The 22522-nt window shown below is 36.4% G+C and overlaps 1 protein-coding gene across 3 annotated transcripts in view; it reads right to left on the bottom strand.

Moving 5' to 3' along the window:
- LOC138694924 (uncharacterized) overlaps positions 1-19427 on the bottom strand; it is a 102885-nt gene extending 83458 nt beyond the window's left edge. For 2 of the 3 annotated variants that reach the window (XM_069819118.1, XM_069819138.1), the window contains exon 1: positions 19100-19427. In XM_069819118.1, coding sequence (XP_069675219.1) covers positions 19100-19127 — 28 coding nt within the window. In that variant the 5' untranslated portion in view covers positions 19128-19427. The remainder of the gene's footprint in view (positions 1-19099) is intronic. The other variant, XM_069819129.1, reaches the window with a different exon arrangement.
- Between the last annotated feature and the right edge of the window lie 3095 nt (positions 19428-22522).

The following is a 22522-nucleotide window of genomic DNA, read 5'->3' as shown; positions in this document are numbered from 1 at the left end:
TACACTACACTTACACGAACACTTACACATACACTCACTCTAATACGCGACAGAACTCTCCACAGAAACACATCATGTACAGCGTGGCCCGCCGAAGTGGTGTGCAACTAGAAAATAGGTCACATTCCTGCAATCTATCCGCAATATGCGGAACTCGAATCACGTAAAGTGAAGTGGGTAGGCATTGGATACATACATATTCTGAAGTGTAATTTTAAACAGAATTACTGTATATTATGATGCGATTTCTATAACCTGGTTACTTCATTAGAATTCTAACAACATCAGAAGAATATTAAAATATTATTAAATACTTTGTTATTGTTACTAAATACCCGTTCGTATCAGCGGTATTATTTCAACATTTACCTTACTGTGGAGTCTTACTTTTGTTTACAAGCTCTGTTCGAAGTGTCCCCCATCCATGGCGATGCATGGGTAGCAGTATTGTCGATCAGCTGTTGTGACACGTGTCATAGCCGCAGTGTTGCCAACTGGACGTAAATTCCGTCAAACCTGACGGAATTTCAACGTAGCGGACGGGAAAAGAATGACTTTGACGGGTGACGGATTTTCTGGCGGAAATTACGATTTATATCGTCTTTTGACTTTTTTTGCTGTTGTCATTTTATTTATTTAATTTTTGGAAAATTTTACTTTTTCATCGAAATGTGCCGTACCATAAGTCAGAGGTTGACGAATCAATATTTTAATCAAGACTGATAAGTAAGTTTTGTTAAAATTTACTTGTTGTTTGTATACAGATATACTGAGTGAATCTTATTATTTTTTTTTTGTTAATTTTGACGGATTTTGACGCATTTCCAGGTGTTAGCTGACGGGGATACAATTTATGTGTTGGCAACACTGGTCATTGGTAGAATTCATAATGAATGGCTTCTACAATGCATGTTCAATGCGCTGCACAAGTTCTCCTCGATATCTAAAGAAAATTATTGTTACATTTCATGAAATAAAAATTTTACTCGAACAAATATTTAGCACAGACATTCCTACTTTCATTTACAACTTCAAGAAAATAAATAATACTGTATACTGGCAGCAAAAGAGCTGAGATACAACAACGGAGTTAGAAAACGTTTTCTTTATTATCTACATACTTCTTCCGGTTGAAAATTTTCGGGAGGGCAGAAATAGGCCTAATTCTGACTAAAGAACTGTTCAGAGCTCTTAAGTGGTTTTAGGTTGAATTCTATAATCTTTCTTTCCGGAAGTGTAAAAATGTGAAGAGACCGGTTCCGTGGTAGATAAAAACACGTTATGGACGGCTAAAATTAATTTAACACGAAGTAAATCCTACGATGGTTTTTTACTTATAGTTCATAAAATTGGTTAAATATTCGTATAGTTAACATGCAGTGCGAAAGAAATTGAAGTTGAGAGTTCTCTGAAGACTGATTTGTCGATGGTGTTTCACTGCGTCTCTTATCAATATCGGTGAACTGCAGCATTATGGAATCACAGATACTGAACTGAACTTAGTTGCAAGTTTTTTTAACTAACTATATTCAATAGCGTTATATGAATGGCAAATATTCCAATCTTTTAAAACTCTAAACTGAAGTTCCTCAGGGATCTGCTTTGGGACCCCTCTTATTAATGACGAATGATTTACGTTGTGATATTAGTAGCTACTGATTGTATTTTGTTTGCCGTTTACAGATGACACTGCACTTCATTGCTCCAATAGTATGGATGTATTGCTATTTTCAATGCAAATTATACGTGATGCACGAACTCAGTAAAGTTTCCGATCCCAGACCCATTTGGAAACTTCATATAAATATGGTGTGCAATAGATTATCAAGCATGACAATATGCCGGGTAATCTTTCGGCGAATCCTCAGACCTCACCTCATCATTGTAGAAAATTACTACATTATAAAACTGTAAAAATTGTAAAATATTGTAAAAATTTGTAAAAATTGTAATTGTAATATTGTAAAATTTTGACTTGTTCCACATCTTAAAGCTTCATTGCTCATGTAAGATCTATGGAATATAATGAATGAATGAATGAATGAATGAATGAATGAATGAATAGTTACTGAGACTTTCAAAATACTTATGGCCGGTTTCACCAACCTTCGTTATCATTATAACGTCTCGTTAAATAATTTAATGACACGTTAGTCAGTTTTTGTGTTTCACCAAGTATCATTACTGCTAACGCATCTTTAAATTCATCGTTAATTTATTAGGACCTATTCGTCGCGTTAAAACAGTAACGATGCGTTAAGAAGTCAACAACATGGCGGACGTAATTATTCGATGATGAAGTTCTTCATTTAGAACTTCAACATAACGACGAACTTATATGTTGTAATAACACTCGGAATAATCATTTTGAAGATTAAGTGATAAAGAATTCCACGAAAGCTACACATTAAGGAAATAAGTAGTAAGAATGGTTCTAGAAGAAACTGAATACCGGTATACTGTATAGGTTAGAATACGACAGATAGAAATCACCCACTTAACGCTTCAACAGATTCTTCTCGCTTTAAGATAACGTTGCGGGAAGTTTTGAAATGGTAATTGATGATATGAACGGGGTATCAAAAGCTGTATTGTCTAGATATGTGAATAAAGTATCAGACGTACTATCAACATTATAATAGTCATTATTTCTATAGGCCTAATAAGCTTATAGCTAAATTTTATGTTGTCATAGACAACATAGATTGTGTACATGTTCCAATCGTATATCCTGGCAGTAATATAGCCAAAAGATTCTGCAATAGAAGATCATATTTTTCCTTAAATATTCAAACAATTTCATAGGCCTATGTAACGCTCCGTATAGAAAATTTGTGGCTAAACTAGCGCTAAGGTACCTAGTTTCCTTCGTACTCTGCTTATACACCTTGCACATACGATCCTGTGACAGGTTACGTTTGATTAGTTTAGGTTTTTGTTATGCCTTGCATATACGATCAAATGCATTACCACAAAAAATCCCTTATAAATTCAACGATTTTCACTTCTGAAACCAGCAGAACTACCTCAGCGCTAGTTTATTGAAATTGTAATAGGTTAGAATACGACAGATAGGAATCACCCACTTAACGCCTCTCCAACAGAGTCTTCTCGGTTTAAGATAATGTTACGGTCTACATGGATAGCACAACATTACAAAGGAGGATGCCTTTTAAATGGAAAGGGTGCAAAGAGATTTTCTTTTAGGAGACAATGGATACCCCTTAAAATCCAATTTAATGACACCTCTCCTGAATCCTGCCACACAAGCATGGCAAAATTGTTACAGGGTACTAATAAATTTGCATGAAATACAGTGGAAAAGTAGTATGCAATTTATGGAAGAGGCGATTTCCCGTCCTAAATTTAGGCCTAATATAAGTGCTTAGAATGCTTTGTATATAATTAAGTGTGGAATCAATTTTGAAGCTGTCGACCTTATAGTCCGCTAAATTTTCTTAGATTTCCTTTAGAAGTTACAATTTAACTGCTCTACATTCCTATTATTTACATTTAGAAGCAGCTGTCTTTTTTTTTTAATTGCGGTGTGACAACATACTGTATTTAGGAAGATGTTCTTAAAATACTGCCTCTTACCCGTTTGCCTATGATTGTTTCCTCATGCCAAACAAAGTCAGCCATGATCATATGTAACCAATGAAATTCGCGATTTCGAAGCCATGGTCGTATGAAAAACAAAACATGCAAGATACAAGTACAAAATCCCCTCGTTAGTAAACGCCTGTTAATTTTAAAGATACGAGGCTTGGTGAAACAGTCAACTTTTAAAGATCCCGTTAAAATTAAACGATCCATTTGTTGACAAGTCGTTTGTGCTGATTTAAAGAAGCTTGGTGAAACCGTCTGTTAGTGTCTAAACAATTTCTAAAATCTGCCTAATATGCTTTTTTCATAGTATGACGTCCTATGACAGACATTCTCATAAAGGACATAATATTACTGTATCGAAAATACGTATTTTACAAAACAAGGCTATTCGAATTCTTACTATTTGTTTTTTAGTTGGTTATTTGACGACGCTGTATCAACTACTCGGTTATATAGCGTCGATGGGATTGGTGAAAGCGAGATGAGACCAAGGATTCGTCATAGACTACCTGACATTCGCCTAACGGTTGGAAAAACCTCGGAAAAACCCAACAAGGTAATCAGCCCAAGCGAAAATCGAACCCAAGCTCTAGTGCAACTACGGATCAGCAGGCAAGCGCCTCAGCCGACTGAACTACGCCGATGGCTACTATTTCTGTTATAGCAATCATTGTAAGCATATATTATTGAAGGCACAACTACAGTTATTAACTTAAACATATTTCATTGCTTGTTCAAAATTAAAAAACAATTTAAATTATTTCAATGGGAATTCCGGTATAGGCCTAGACCGTTATTCTACTCGTACAAGAACTAATCATCATCTTGTTGTGCCATGTACTAGAAATCTAGATTATCCAAAAGTAATAACTGTTTAAAAATTTCTCCCATTAACATGTTTAACATGATACCTACCGAGACCACTCTGTTAAACTGTATTATATCGGTGCTCATACAAAATCATTTTTACAGTCTTGAAGAATTTTATAATACTCCTGCGAATATAACATTTTAATTACTGTATTCGACTAAACTTGCATTATAACTTGAACATTTAACTATACTCAGCAACCGGCGTAGCTCAGTCGACTAAGACGCTTGCCTGTCGATCCGGGGTTGCGCTCGGGCACGGGTTCGATTCCAGCTTGGGCTGTTTATCTGGATGGGCTTTTTCCGAAGTTTTCCCCAACTGTAGGGCTAATGTCAGATAATCTATGGCGAATCCTTGGCCTCATCTCGCCAAATACCATCTCGCTATCACCAAATGCATCGGCGCTATATAACCTAGAAGCTTATGCAGGATTATCTACGAGTTTTACGTCCTTACAGCTCTGTTACAGTCTGACAGTGAGATTCGTGGGTAAAAAGACGCGACGCCTGGTTTCGTCCTAGTTACTGCACGTCAATTGGATTGAGGGGTTGAGGGTCGAGAAAGGGGAACTTGCGTGTCAAAGAGGCGTGCATAGTGCTTCACTTTAAATCTCAAGTCTGGAAAAGTCGAAGAAACTCGGAATATTTAAATAAGTAAACAGGGAAATAGTTAAACAAAGGAAAGGCGTACTTGCAGCGAAATGCACGTGTTGGGCAGAAACCGCAGTGTATTCATAATACAAAAATAAAAACGGGGTCACTTGCAAATGACAATTTCTCACACAATTTTGCAGCAACTAAGGTAGTCACTGTAAATTGGCAAAATGTCAAGGCTACCTGCTTGCTAGCTCGCAAATCCCTACAATGCATTTTCTATCAATTTCCTTTTATTACTATTATTAGAGGAAGTGTTACAAATACGAAAGAGGAGTACAAATATGATAGTGTGATATACAACCTGAGACGAGTTTATTTTACCGGAAGCCTTCCAAATTACTACGCACTGTAATTCTCTTTTGTGGGAATGCGTTAGTTTGCAGTTAGAAGCTGAACTGTTGAATTACAGTAGAACCTCGATTATCCGTCACCCTATTAACCGATTGGCGGATTATCCGACTATTTCTCGCTCTTTTTTTTTTCTTCAGAAATAAATAACTTATATGAAGTACTGTTTTGTACATCATATTATTGGGGTTATGCATATGTTTTTGCTAAAGAATGTTATTACAAGCCATTTTCGTTAAACAGCATTGTCTACTGAATAATTTCAAGGGAAAAATTGTTCCGGGGCCGGGTATCGATCCCGGGACCTCTGGTTGAACGTACCAGCGCTCTTACCAACTGAGCTACCCGGGAACTCCACCCGACACCGTCTCAACGTTTCCCTTTATATCCACACAACTCGCGTGGGCTGACGAAACGCCAGAGACCCACATCGAGCGCACACAATCTGTGTGACTTGAGACGGTGTCGGGTGGAGTTCCCGGGTAGCTCAGTTGGTAAGAGCGCTGGTACGTTCAACCAGAGGTCCCAGGATCGATACCCGGCCCCGGAACAATTTTTCCCTTGAAATTATTCAAATCTGCTTTACAGGGAGCTTTACCTGAAAGACTAGATTTGCAGCATTGTCTACTGTTCGAATTGCCGTTCTATTATATAACTTGTATATAAAATGTCTTCCATGTATATAAAATGTCAACGTGTAGTGCTAAGTATAAAAAAATGGAAATAATTGAATGGTTTGAGAAAGAGAAACTGTGGCTCATCTCGCATCAGAATACGAGATTGGAGTTACAACTGCGTGATTTAATAAAAAAAAAAAAAACAAGGATAAAGTGTAAAAAGGTATGTAAATCTACAACATGAGACCTATTTTATTCCTATCTTTCCTGAGACAGTCATTACAAAGGACTTCCTTGCCCCTTAAAAACCCGTCGTTGACAACCAGACTTCAATTAGTGAACTTCTGATACACTGCATAGCGAGTTAAATACAAGACCATGGAGGAAATTACAAAATCTTTCATGGTACGAATTATCCGATTTTTTCGATTAACCGTTCAGTCCATCCCCTTCATTAGAACGGACAATAGAGGTTCTACTATAGCTATTGCGTTTTCGAGGAAAGTGAAAATTTTGGCGGTGTTATTTGCTTGAATATACATCGTTATTCCTCAATGTTAGAAATATTAACTATATGCAGAATGGAAGTAAAATAATTCATGTTGTATGTAACAAAAAACTATAATATCATACTGCTGGAAAGTTTATAGTTTTCGGAATTTTCCCCCCCCCCCCCAAAATGTTTAACAATTTCTTATTCGGTAACTATTGCGAGTAGGATCGTGATTTTTTATCCATATCGATAGGAAATCTAATAAAGAATAATTTATTCCTCTTGCGTATTTCAATAGATTGCACGGTTTTCGTGTAAATTTAATTTTAAAAACCTCTAAATTCAAACCACTGCAAGATGCGAGCAAGTGGCAATGTCTTGGTAAAGAGCAGCTCACCTACCGAGACACACCGAGTTCGTTGACCTCTTACATCTGTATCAGAAGTAGAGGTTGTTAGCGGCGATATTTCCGGACTGCTGAAACTTCAAACTTAATTTTCTAATTAATCGTGCATTTAATCACAAAACGTAATATAGATTTTCTATTCATTTCAGAGTACCCTATCGTCCCTTTCAATCTGCAAGGTTATTTCACTTCCATCTTGTATATTTCAACTACACTGTGGCTATAATTCTGTGGTCGGGAGGAAAAAGGTCTTAAGTCAATTTTTTGTGAAAATGAGATTTTTATATATTCTGAAAGCGGAAACAATTCTCTACAATCTGGTAAAACGGCTAAAGTCAAATAAGACTCCTGACTGGATTTATAGGGCGTTACCAAATGTCCTAAGTACTTTTTGAATCGAGTACACACAGAATAAAGGACTTAAGAATATTTAATACTTTATTCCTTACAAACCATCACATGTTTACTTTCCATGCTTCCCTATTAAAAAGGTCTAACTTGTATTTTAGCCATTTTATTACATACTGATGCCCTTTCCTTTTAAAACTTTAAGCATCAGGGTAAACAGTCCTATAATTGCTTAAGACCCATTTTGCATTCCTAATATTTTACATTTCTCATTTATTTTTACATGAAAAAGGTCTTATGTTTAATAGTCCCTTCTACTCCGTTTGGCTTCTAGTCCTAAAAGGGCTTAAGTGCGCCTATTTTTGGAAATAATTAAGAAAATTGTTAAATGAGCAACATTACCTATTTTAGAAGAAATATAAACAAATAATATCCACGAAAAACCTCTTAATTGAAAAAACTCTATAATTGACACCGATTTCAATCTTTCTACTGCTCTCCTGAAAAGTATACAATTTTTACTTAAGACCTTTTTCCTCCCGGCCACAGAATTAAGACTTTATAGTACTATTAAAATTTTTTGTTGACATGTTCCATATTCCAGCTATGAAGTGATGTACGAATGCCAGCCGGCCTGGATGGCTCAAGCGGTAAGGGCACGACACGTCTCTATCGCTTGGTCCGAAAGGTTGTGGGTTCGAGTCCCGCCTTGGGCATGTGTGTTGTGTACGTACTAGTTTAAGAAAGAGGAAAACAGAAAAAAGAGAAACGAAAAGGGGAAAGAAATGAAAAAAAGTCTTTAGATCTGTATTTAAAAACAAATACCATGGAATCTAAATAAATACAATACAATTGGAGAGTGGAAAAACAAATCACCTAATGCGAAATAAAACTCTCTACTGTATCTAAATATTTTGAATACAGACTGTACTATAGATCTTTTATTATTATTATTATTATTATTATTATTATTATTGTTATTATTATTATTATTATTACTATTAGTATTATTGTCATCATCTTACTATTGCCAGTACTGTGGTGAAGCTACTTTATCATGAGGAATAAGGAAAACCTATTACCATGTATTTACTAGAAGCAAAGTCATTTCCATGTCTTTACTGAATTATGCATTAAAGTAGGCCATGTCTGGTTCCACTGTCTCAATTTCACAATTACAATGTGGTCGACACGGAGAAAGACCACAGCTTAATACAACACGGAACACATCCATTCAGTACTGTAGCGAAGTAAATCTCATCTTCCCTGTTGGGAAACACATCCAAGTTGGCCTTGCACAGAAATGTGCTACCACCTGATTTAGAAGCTAAGGATTTTCACGTAAAAATGTTAAAACGCGCAATGATTTACACCGGAATTCATGTATTATAATATATACGTTATTGCAATACCATCATAACCTAATTATTTTCAATAATGAACCCTCATTTCTTTCATTCTCTTTCGTATGTTCTACAGTAAGCAAAACAGCTTGAAGGACACCTGAAACGTGAAGCCAACACAAATGAGTCAGTATAGGACAAGAAAAATACATTCCCTCTTTCCCGACAGGGAATTTGTTCTCTGTGCAGCTGCATTTATATTCACATACACCGTCACTATTCCAATTCCACATTTTCCTGAACTTTCCACACAAATCAGAATCCGCATACTTCCTTGTTTCCTCGTAACTCCTTCCTTGTCAATCTAATAGCCTACTTAATCTCTAGTTCGCTACGCTTGATAAAGTGATATGGTTGTTTGGAATAAAACTATTGTTTGGAACTGTCAATGAAACTATAAACACAGTCTAGTATATACAGTCGCGAAGCTCAATACGTAGTAAATATGCAAACATTAGATAGTTGCTCACCACTAGGATCGCTACTATAGCCTCATTACAGGCAATGCAAAATAGAACCGTCACAGTCTATTGTTTCTAGCACCCTCAAAACTCAAGCTTCGTGACTGTATATAGTAGACTGTGCTATAAAGAACTGACAAGCAAACATTCTCATGGGGGCGGATAAAAAAGTTATTTTTTTCTTCCACCATGTTAATAATGTCAAAACAAGTGCTCACACAAAATTTGGCTACTCGAGCACAATTACGAGGGCCGTAAAAATAAGTTTCCCTGGGGCCGTTTACAGAAAGAAAACACAATTTCATTGGAAAATTTTATTGGAACAGATAAAACAACTGTTGAGCTATTTTCCCAGGCGGCAGATTTCTACGACACAGGGATACAAAAGTTGATTTCACGGTATGACAAATGTCTCAATTCCGATGGGGAATATGTTGAAAAATAGCTCAATAATTGCTGTATCTGTTGCAATAAATTTGTTCATGAATTTGTGTTTTCTTTCTGAAAATAGCGTCAGGGAAACTTATTTTTTACAGCCCTCGTAATTGAAGGGTTCAGAACCATAGTGGGCCAAGTGCCATTTACTAAAACAGTAGAAAACAAGGGTTAAAATTAAGTTATTACCATAATTCAATGGAAACATATAGCAAGTAATATAAAGTATACACATTAAAACTAAATTATATGTCAATCTTCATTAAACTACAGCATTCACTTAACTTTAACCCTTACTTTCTCCGTTTTTAAAAAATGGCGCTTGGCTCACTATGGCTCTGAATCCTTCAATTGCTCTCCAGTGGCCAAAATTTGTATAAGCACTTGTTTTGACATTATTTAACATACTGGAAGAAAAAAAATAACTTTATCTGCCCCCATGAAAATGTTTGCTTGCGAGGCAAGACCACAATCTGCATACCTCCTCGTTTCTTCCTAACTTCCTCCCTTCATTGCCAAACTATCATTTAATGTAGTAACATATACATTAACGACATTTAACCGGTTTGGGTATTGGGAGTAAAATTATTAGTTAAATATAAAGAAATGATAAAAACAGACCGCGATCTGCGTATCTCCTCGTTTCTCCTTAACTCTCTTCACTGTTAACTCATCATATAGGCATGGATAAATATATAATAGGATGCGAAACTGCGGTCAGCACCATCTGGCGGCGGGAGGCTGAAATAAGATGATCAGCGCCCAACGTCGTAGGTGGTGAACATTAGAACTACGTGTTGGGTACATTACCCAGAGTTCTCTATTTATCCGTTCGAGATATTGCTCGAAGAGACAAGATGTCAGACAGAAACTTGCTAGAAAGTGAACATAAAGTGATACTACGTGTGTATAAGGATTGTATGTTAAACAGTGATGTTTATGGACGTTGTAAAAATAGTGTTGTTGAATATATTGTAAAGTAATAGTAATATAATAAATTGAACTATGTAAGTAGTTCTTGCAGACTTTTCCATTGTGCTGTACAATAAATACCCAAAGAATACAATCCCAATTATCTAACCTTTTGCTTTATTTTTTTGTCTCTGTCTGGTTATATTTTAGTTGGGTAGTGTAAAATAGAACGTCTCTTTTATCTTCCTGTTGGCTCCGGTAAGAATTTTCAGTAGAAGATGCTGTGAGGAATAAAAATGTAAATGTTTTATTTTAAATTGGGTTAGTTTTGAATATCGATGAGGGTGGGAGGGAATACTTTCTGCACAGTTTAACATTTTCGTCACCAGGTGCGCTGCTAAATGCATGGAGTAATTAGTTACTCTTTTCGCTACTTGGTGCGCTGCTAGATGTAATGACGCCCCTCCTCCCAACAGGTGGCAGCAAGATCAATTTCTACAACAGCGCCTGTAGTATGTGTTACGGGAAACTCTGCAAGTTTCGCATCCTATTATATATTCACTCATGATATAGGCCTCATCCCGTTAGATATAATTTAACAACGCTAGATACATTTCTATGGCCATTTGGAGAAAAGAGAAAATCGTACAGAGATATTATTATAACCATAACCACAATTCATTGTTATAATCACGAAGATACACAATTTCAGCTCACGCCATCAGGTTTACTCCCATTCGTCTCAAAGTGCTTTTGGTCTATCTTTTCTGTCTGAGGCTGATACAAAAATATCAATGAGGGAGATAATTCTTATACATTCCTAACATATCTGTCCATTTCTTCGGATGTGACCACTAGAGATACTTGATAAACGACATAATACATGGCTACCAGGTAAAACTTAAATAATTTTCCATCTCTTTAAGTTCCTCTTGCGACTAGAAAAGACGAATAAGAGGTGATGAATTTAAGTGTCGTCCGGGGAAGAGAATTCCCAGCTCTGAGGATTTTGGGCACATCTAAACTTCAACTTTAATTTATTTATGAGACGTCTAACTTCAAGATGCTGGTCCACACCTGTGGAGTAACGGTCAGCGCTTCTGGCCGCGAAACCAGGTGGCCCGGGTTCGAATCCCGGTCGGGGCAATTTACCTGGTTGAGGTTTTTTTCAGCGTCGTAAAATAACCCAATAAAATAAAAATAAAATTCAAGATGCTGAATATGAAATTGAACGAATCCCTTGATATGTCAGAAATGTCAGTTTAAAACAATACCTGTTCCTCCACATAAATTAGCATATCTGCAGTGCTTGGGAAAAGTGACATAAGTCAGTTTCCACAAACCTTTTTTGATAATTTATTGACAACTTACACTGGTTTATGTCGATTTGATTTTTTTCTGTATGAATTATTGTAATGGGAGAAATACTTATGTATTTTTTTCGAAGCTAGCAGATGTTCCGTAAGTTGTCAATAAATTATCAAAAAAGGTTTGTGGAAACTGACTTGTGTCACTTTTCCCAAGCACTGCAGATATAATCAGAGGTACATTATAAATGTATATCAACATAAAGTACACATGCCAGCTACAGTATTATAACAGAGTAACAAATTAAACTCATATATCTTGTTCAATAAAATTAATAAAGTTATTTCTAATAAAATAATATCTAAATACAGAACTAAGCCAAGAAATGTAACAAACAAAAATTTAATCCAAAGAAATAAATAAAAATATATCAATATTTACAATTTTAAACTAATTATAATCAAAATATAGGGTGTATTTAAACAATGTCAAATATTCTAGGGACGTATTCCCATCAAATAATCATTTTTAAAAAAGTTTATATAAACGTGAATCTAGAAACACTTAGTTTCTTTGATACACCAACATGAAACTAAAAGACACTTATATTGACTTCCTAAAGGGTGTGTTGTTGTTGGTCAACTGTCCGAAGACAGGTCTAAACCTCACAAGTGATACCAAGAAGGCACCACTCATGAGGCAACTAGGCCGGGAGATAATGGAGTAGAGTGGCCAGTTCCTTCCCACCTCTTCTTCGGCATGTGAACGTGAAACCAGCAGCCGACTGGTCGGTCTGGGCTCTTCAAGGGCTGTGGCGCTACAGATTATTATTATTATTATTATTATTATTATTATTATTATTATTATTATTATTATTGTTAATTTAAATAACGCAATGTGTATAACGTCATTATTTAAAAATTAAATTTTTAATACATGCTGTATAAAAATAGTTGTTTTTCGGACTGTTATCAATCCAAAAAATTGAACTTTAGCGGCCTAGCTACGCCGCAAAAGTCGTCATGGCAACCTTTAGCTTTTACTAAAAATTATTGTATGCACCACTTAAGCAAAACCTTTAGTGAACTCATCCCGTATTTTGAACTCGTCTTACGCCTCGTCAAAGAACATTGAATTCGTCCGCTAAAGCCTTATTTTGCGTATTTTATACATAAATAAATATTAAAGAATACCAATGATAAAAATAGTAAAAATGAGTAGCTAAGAGAATAATAATAAATTAGAAAGTAGCGTAATAGGCCTATATTCCGTGCTATACAGAGTGTGTCTAAATTCTCATTACAGACTGAGGGCTTGTAGGAGAACCAAGATGGTTAAGTTTTGCATAGGAACTCATGTCCGGAAACGTACAGTTTCCCCGCTACAAGCAAAACACCTACACATCACGTTGAACTCTCCCACTTCTGCTGCTTACTGTACGCAAGATTAACCACCTAAACTGAGATGGTAATTAGACAATATACTCGCGATGTATGAATCAGCAGTATGAACATAAATAGAATAATGATGCAGATCAAGCTTTCAGGTATAACTCCCTGTAAAGTTGATTTGAATAATTTCGAGGGAAAAATTGTTCCGGGGCCAAGTATCTAACCCGGGACCTTCGTATCAACTTTACAAGGAGTTATACCTGAAAGCTTGATTTGCATAATACACGTCACTGTTCGTTAACAGAAAACCACAATTTAAGTCACACAGAGTTAGTGTGCACTCAATGTTGGTTGCTTGACGGTTGTCAGTCCACTTTGAGGTCTGTGGATATAGAGGGAAAATTGGATCGGTGTCTGGTAGAGTTCCCGGGTAGCTCAGTTGGGAGAGCGTTGGTAGGTTTAACCAAGGTCCCGGGTTCGATACCCGGCCCCGGAACAATTTTCCCTCGAAATTATTTAGAATAATGATGTAAATAAATCTAGTAGTAGTAGTAGTAGTAGTAGTAGTAATAATAATAATAATAATAATAATAATAATAATAATAATGTGTAAGGACGGAACTGGCAAAGTGCCTAATTTCTGATTTGAATAATAATAATAATAATAATAATAATAATAATAATAATAATAATAATAATAATAATAATAATAATAATAATAATAATAATAATAATAATAATAATAATACTGGCTTTTAAGGAACCCGGAGGTTCATTGCCGCCCTCACATAAGCACGCCATTGGTCCCTATCCTGAGCAAGATAAATCCATTCTCTATCATCATATCCCACCTCCCTCAAATCCATTTTAATATTATCTTCCCATCTACGTCTCGGGTCGACCTGGTTGGCGAGTTGGTATAGCGCTGGCCTTCTATGCCCAAGGTTGCGGGTTCGATCCCGGGCCAGGTCGATGGCATTTAAGTGTGCTTAAATGCGACAGGCTCATGTCAGTAGATTTACTGGCATGTAAAAGAACTCCTGCGGGACAAAATTCCGGCACATCCGGCGACGCTGATATAACCTCTGCAGTTGCGAGCGTCGTTAAATAAAACATAACATCTACGTCTCGGCCTCCCTAAAGGTCTTTTCCCCTCCGGCCTCCCAACTAACACTCTATATGCATTTCTGGATTCGCCCATACGTGCTACATGCCCTGTCCATCTCAAACGTCTGGATTTAATGTTCCTAATTACGTCAGGTGAAGAATACAATGCGTGCAGTTCTGTGTTGTGTAACTTTCTCCATTCTCCTGTAACGTCATCCCTCTTAGCCCCAAATATTTTCCTAAGCACCTTATTCTCAAACACCCTTAACCTATGTTCCTCTCTCAAAGTGAGAGTCCAAGTTTCACAACCATAAAGAACAACCGGTAATATAACTGTTTTATAAATTCTAACTTTCAGATTTTTTGACAGCAGACTGGATGATAAAAGCTTTTCGACCGAATAATAACAGGCATTTCCCATATTTATTCGTGTTTAATTTCCTCCCGAGTATCATAATAATAATAATAATAATAATAATAATAATAATAATAATAATAATGTGAGGTGAAAAAAATTAACACACAGCAAGTCCTACGACTTAATAACTCCTCCATTCAGTCTCCCTGCTCTGGGGAAAAGTCTGAAATCATCACTGAGTTTAAGTAATCGAACCTTTGCCTTGAGGATTAAGCATATAATTTCCCCACAAGGTGATTCAACCATTGAGTTCGACGTCACATACCACAAAGTACGGACATAAACCATTGTATTTAGAACTACAAGCTTATAAGATGCAAATGAAATTAAGACTGTGTCACAGCAATACCACTGCAATGGCAATTACGTTTCCCCATGACGGAAGGAAGGTTTTCGTTTTCAACTGGCTTAATGAATCCTGACTCAGAACATTAGATGCTGTTTAACTGACAAGTACATATAATACAGAGGAAGATTAAAACCATTGGTGGTTGATGAAGAGAAGCTCTGAGGCGTCGTCTACGTTGTGAAAGTAATTTAAGATAGTTCTATTAAGTGAGGTAAGTACCCGTACCCGTACTCACTGTGTAGGACGTCATTTTGAAATTTCAACGTGTTTATTTAACATTTTTACTTTTCATGACAGAGTCCCTTTGTGAACGAACTCAAAAAATCCACCACTGATAGCATACCATTAGTTTCAATATCAATAGGTAAGAACACGCACACTAGAAAGAAATGAGAAAAGCTATACTTTTATCTAACGATATTTCATAAAGATGATTCCATTTTTGAAGTCAATCTATTACAAGGAAATGAGAAAAGCTTTACTTTTTGTAACGATGTTTCATGACGAGGTATCAGTTTTTAAAGTCAATCTACTAAACAATAGAAGGAAATGAGAAAAGCTGTATTTTTATCTAATGATGTTTTATTAAAATGTAAGTTATGTCTTTAACGTCAACCTACTAGAAGGAAATGAGAGAAGTTATATCTAATGACGTTTTATACATTCGTAATCAGTCTTTAACGTCAATTTACTAGAAAAAAAATTAAATGATGTTTCATAAAAACTAATGTAAAAGAACAAAATTATGTGGGCCTACCATAAAGTGACAGTTTTTAACGCGAATCTATTAGCAGGAAATCAGAAGAGCTATGTTTTATAAAGAGGTATCAGTCTTTAACGTATAATGGAGTTTTATAAATAGGTATCAGTCTTTAACGTCAATTTACTAGAAAAAAAATTAAATGATGTTTCATAAAAACTAATGTAAAAGAACAAAATTATGGGGCCTACCGTAAAGTGACAGTTTTTAACGCGAATCTATTAGAAGGAAATCAGAAGAGCTATGTTTTATAAAGAGGTATCAGTCTTTAACGTATAATGGAGTTTTATAAATAGGTATCAGTCTTTAACGTCAGTCTACTAGAAGAAAATGAGAAAAGCTACACTTTTATCTAATTATGTTTTTTATAAAGAGGTATCAGTCTTTAACGTATAATGACGTTTTATAAACAGGTATCAGTCTTTAACGTCAGTCTACTAGAAGGAAATGAGAAAAGCTATACTTTTATCTAATTATGTTTTTTTATAAAGAGGTATCAGTCTTTAACGTATAATGACGTTTTATAAACAGGTATCAGTCTTTAACGTCAGTCTACTAGAAGGAAATGAGAAAAGCTATACTTTTATCTAATTATGTTTGTTATAAAGAGGTATCAGTCTTAACGTATAATGACGTTTTATAAACAGGTATCAGTCTTTAACGTCAGTCTACTATAAGGAAATAAGAAACGCTATACTTTTATCTAATTATGTTTTTTATAAAGAGGTATCTTTAACGTATAATGACGTTTTATAAACAGGTATCAGTCTTTAACGTCAGTCTACTAGAATGAAATGAGAAAAGCTATACTTTTATCTAATTATGTTTTTTTATAAAGAGGTATCAGTCTTTAACGTATAATGACGTTTTATAAACAGGTATCAGTCTTTAACGTCAGTCTACTAGAAGGAAATGAGAAAAGCTATACTTTTATCTAATTATGTTTGTTATAAATAGGTATCAGTCTTTAACGTATAATGACGTTTTATAAACAGGTATCAGTATTTAACGTCAGTCTACTATAAGGAAATGAGAAACGCTATGCTTTTATCTAATTATGTTTTATAAAGAGGTATCAGTCTTTAACGTATAATGACGTTTTATAAACAGGTATCAGTCTTTAACGTCAGTCTACTATAAGGAAATGAGAAACGCTATACTTTTATCTAATTATGTTTTTTATAAAGAGGTATCTTTAACGTATAATGACGTTTCATAAACAGGTATCAGTCTTTAACGTCAGTCTACTAGAAGGAAATGAGAAAAGCTATGCTTATCTCTCGCTATTTAACGATGTTTTATAAAGAAATGTCATTTTGTAATGTAAGTATAGTACCAGGAAATGAGAGGCAGACACTTTTATTTAACGATGTTTTATAAAGAGTACCAGTTTTTAATGTCAGTATACTATATTAGGAGGAAATTAGAAAATTTGCAGATACTTTGTATTATAAAGAGGAATCAGTTTTTAACGTCAATCTCCTATACGACAAGGCATAAATTTTTAATGTCGATCTATCAGATAACTAGCAGGAAATTAGAAAAGCTATACTTTCATCTAACGAAGAGGTAATCAGTTTTGACGTCAATCTACTAGAAGCAAATGAGAAACGCTATACTTTAATTAACTAATGTTTTATAAGGACTAATGTTAAGTAGCATAAAAGTCACCAGTTTTTAAACTCAACCTATTCGAAAGAAATGAGAATAGATAACATATCATAAGACACCAGTTTTTAATGACAAATCTTCTAGAAGAAAATGAGGAAAGCTGTACTGCACATTTATCTAACGATTCTATATATAGCCTAACGTAAAATAACACAGTTTTTTCGTCTTTCCACTAGCAAGAAGTAAGAAATAAACTTCACAGAGATTATAGTAGGCTTACAGACAAACTAATAATACACCCTTAAGTAGAACCATCTTCCTCTTGCGACTAAAGGGAAGGGATCGCGCCAAGAGAGGATCTTCAGTGAGACAGTGTCCATTAGAGATGAGCTTAAACGATATTTTCAAGTATCTGTGACAACTGTAACTGTGACAATTAAATATCTGTGACTTTTATCGGTGATTTTGTCACACCGATATTTTATATCAATACGTAAGCACAATATGCATGAATTTACACCGATAAAAATTAGCAGGAAATATTGAAGAGCAGTGAAATAGGAATATGATTTCTCTATACACACCACTCATCGGTGATTTATATGGGAAAATCCAACAAAGAAATTATGTGCATGTACCATTAACAAATAAATACTTATCTAACTGAACAATAACATGTCAAAAGTTAACCTCATGTGCGAAGAGGTTATATTATAGATATTGAACCAGTTGATCATTTTTAAAAATTGATCCTTTTTATTGTATATAATATAATGGATAAATTATTTGAAGTTGTGCATCAACATTATAATACTGAGTCATAGAATAAAAATTAATGAAACATAAGTATTCGGAAAAACATTGGAAAATAATTACAAAACAAAACAGTTGTTCAGACAGGATTTTACACAAGATTAAGTACTGGTAACCAATGGCGTTATTATTTGAATCGTGTAATAACTACATCATTTATAATAAGATGGAGAAACTACCGCCAGATTGCTATTATTGTATCATGCGCACGCGCAAACCTACGACGTAGAGGAGAAAATATCAGTCACAGAGTACTGAATACGGAGCAGATTTCGATAGCGATATTTTGTCACAGATATTTTGCGTCATCAGTCACAGGTTTATCTGTGACAAAAAATACCTGTGACAAAATATCGGTTTGTGAAATATCGGCCATCTCTAGTGCCCATCATTGTGCCTCATATCGGTTCACACAAACAATGACAATGCACTTCGCTAAAATTCGTTTCAAGACATTCTAGGATCGTATAAAATATTTAATAACAGTAACATTTGCGCTGGTCAGTAACAAACTACTTCCGTTATAATTTTAAAAGGTGTGGGGCCCACCCGATTGTGTACCTTCCCGAAATGTTAAAAGCTGGTATCGCTGCTGCTACGACACAGCTTATCTGAGCATGAAGAATACACTCTTCCCACACGCGGACCCACCCATCGGATCCTTACGTTTCTCTCGCTTACATGCACTGACGTCACATAACCTCAAAGCATCGAACACTCACAACAGACGCATTAAAAATTACACTCTTATAAAATGCAGATGAAGAGACTTGAGTACATTACCACTGTAGCGCCAGTTCCACGTCCCCATGACGGATGAACACGAAGAAGCGAGTGAACGAGGAAACTGCTGGATGAGGTGATGTCTTGCCAACACGTGTCGGCCTCCTCGTCTGTCGATATCGCCGTGATAAAGCAGGCCACGTCACATCTCTCGCCGCTCGCTGCCCACTCCCGAGGCCAATTGCTACAATGGTACGCCCAAGACAAATCGCCGAAGATTCAGGAGGGGACGTCGGAAACCATGGAAACAGCAGCTGTTCTCGGGGTCTGCATTTCCCCCTACGCTCAGAGCACCACAAAGAAATGCTGCACCTGAAGCTTGTGCTCCACTCGAGCACGTACGTGTTCTGCTGTGTTACTAACTGCACAGTCTTATCGAATAACTGGTACTCTTGAGAGAGTGAGATCTGCTGACGTGATAAAGACCGTGACTATGAGAAAGATGAGGACATCAGTGACGAAGACAACTTGAATGTGACAATTATGACGGCGATGGCCACAACACCAAAGAAGGTGATGTCAATGTCAATAAAGGAGATTATTACAACATTGATGGTGTTGATGAGTGATGACAATGGCAATCAGTGTTGACAGTGTACAATAGCAATAATGACGAAAACAATATGGCGATGACGACAAAAATTACAATGACGATGGTGATGACATTGATGACAATGCCAATAAAGGCGATAACGAAGAAGACGGTGATGATGACTACGGCGACGATGGAAATATCTGTAACGAAGGCGATGGTGATGACCATGGCTACGGCTACGGTGATGACAATGGCAATAAAAGCGATAACAAAGGCGACGGGCAATAAAGTCGATAACGAAGAAGACGTGATGACTATGGCGACGATGACCATGGATATAACGAAGGTAACGGTGATGACAACGGCAATAAAGGCGATAACGAAGGCGACGGCGATGACAATGGCAATAACGAAGAAGACGTGATGACTATGGCGACGATAATGGATATAACGAAGACAACGGTGATGGAGATGGTGATGACAACCGCAATAACGGCGATAACGAAGGAGACGGCGATGACAATGTCAATAACGGCAATAACGAAGGCAACGGCGATGACAATGTCAATAACAGCAATAACGAAGACTGTGACGACTATGACGACAATGACAATTAATGTAACGATGGCGATGGTGATAACTACCGCAATAACGGCGATAACGAAGGAGACAGCGATGACAATGTTAATAACGGCAATAACGAAGGCAACGGCGATGACAATGGCAATAACAGCAATAACGAAGACTGTGATGACTATGACGACAATGACAATGAATGTAACGATGGCGATGGTGATGGTGATAACTACCGTAATAACGGCGATAACGAAGGAGACAGCGATGACAATGTCAATAACGGCAATAACGAAGGCAACGGCGATGACAATGGCAATAACAGCAATAACGAAGACTGTGATGACTATGACGACAATGACAATTAATGTAACGATGGCGATGGTGATAACTACCGTAATAACGGCGATAACGAAGGAGACAGCGATGACAATGTCAATAACGCAATAACGAAGGCAACGGCGATGACAATGGCAATAACAGCAATAACGAAGACTGTGATGACTATGACGACAATGACAATGAATGTAACGATGGCGATGGTGATGGTGATAACAACCGTAATAACGGCGATAACGAAGGAGACGGCGATGACAATGTCAATAACGGCAATAACGAAGCAACGGCGATGACAATGGCAATAACAGCAATAACGAAAACTGTGATGACTATGACGACAATGACAATGAATGTAACGATGGCGATGGTGATGGTGATAACAACCGCAATAACGGCGATAACGAAGGAGACGGCGATGACAATGTCAATAACGGCAATAACGAAGGCAACGGCGATGACAATGGCAATAACGAAGACTGTGATGACTATGACGACAATGACAATGAATGTAACGATGGCGATGGTGATGGTGATAACCGTAATAACGGCGATAACGAAGGAGACGGCGATGACAATGGCAATAACGAAGAAAACGTGATGACTATGGCGACGATGACAATGGATATAACGAAGGCGATGGTAATGACAATCGCAATAACGACGATGACAATGGCAATAACGGCGATAACGAAGGACGGAAGGAGACTGTGATGACTATGGCGACAATGACAATGGATGTAACGATAGCGATGACAACCGAAATAAAGGCGATAAAAAAGAAGACGGTGATGGCGATGGCTATGGCAATGGTGATGGTAATGGCAATAAAACAGATAATGAGACGACGGTGATGGTAATAATGGCTAAAATGATACAGGATCCATACTCGTAGCTTCACTTCTCTCTTGGAGAAAGTTACGCTAAGGATTTTATCGACCTTCAAAATTCAAAGCTCTCGGCGAACATCGGACTCAACGGATTCTTGGTGAACACTAGACTACCAGACGAAGAATATAAAGGCAAGGATGACTATAATGACAGTGGCTACTTTGGTGAACACTAGACTACCAGACGAAGAATATAAAGGCAAGGATGACTATAATGACAGTGGCTACTAATACGAAGACAGGGATTATAATTATAGTGATGGACTTGTTCATTTAACGTGTTTGAAACGTCTGATATAATTCGTCGTCGATAACAGAAAATTAGCTTAGGAACAAAACAATACTGAAGAGGTATTAGTAAGAGAAACACGAATAATTTATCGAAGAAGACCTACCCATATATGATTTAACTATACATTACACAGATCTGTTAAGAAATCAAGCCCTATTCTTTGTGATGAATGATAATGATGACATCGATAATGGCGATATAGCCAATATGAGTTCCCCAATATAAACCAATCTTAGATGCAGACGTCGTGGGCCACTTGAAGTCGCCATTCCTAAATGAGAAGCAAAGCACAAAAAAATCCAAATCCTACACCACAATCGATTTTCTGGCCCTCCAAAAACTAAGCGAATGTCATACTACAAATAGTCCTATCTGTAAGCGATATTTTAACGACATGTTGACTAAACAGGCTAAAGTCGAAATACATGAACAATGAACAGTAAAGATTTAAGGACAGGGATATCAGAATATTTAATTTATAAACCTACAATCTGGACGAAATAAGGAAAGTCGTGAAGAGATACAATAAAGCCGCCTTCTGGAGGTATAAAACTACAAGAAGTACGTACTACGACCTGTAGGAGTTCTATCGGATCAATATGAACTCCGGATTAGACGGTAGAAATCTGATTCTCGGTAGAGAAAATGTATTTTTTTATCTCTTCCAATTTCAAAACATGATTGCATGATTTTGTGAGGTGGAAATACAATTATATTAATATACTAGCCGTACCCGTGCGCTCCGCTGCACCCGTTAGAAATAAATATAAAGTAATTACATAATTAAACATTTGATC

The sequence above is a fragment of the Periplaneta americana genome, chromosome 1 (genome assembly GCF_040183065.1).
Source record: "Periplaneta americana isolate PAMFEO1 chromosome 1, P.americana_PAMFEO1_priV1, whole genome shotgun sequence".
Taxonomy (NCBI): domain Eukaryota; kingdom Metazoa; phylum Arthropoda; class Insecta; order Blattodea; family Blattidae; genus Periplaneta; species Periplaneta americana.
This window is presented reverse-complemented; position numbering and strand designations above follow the sequence as displayed.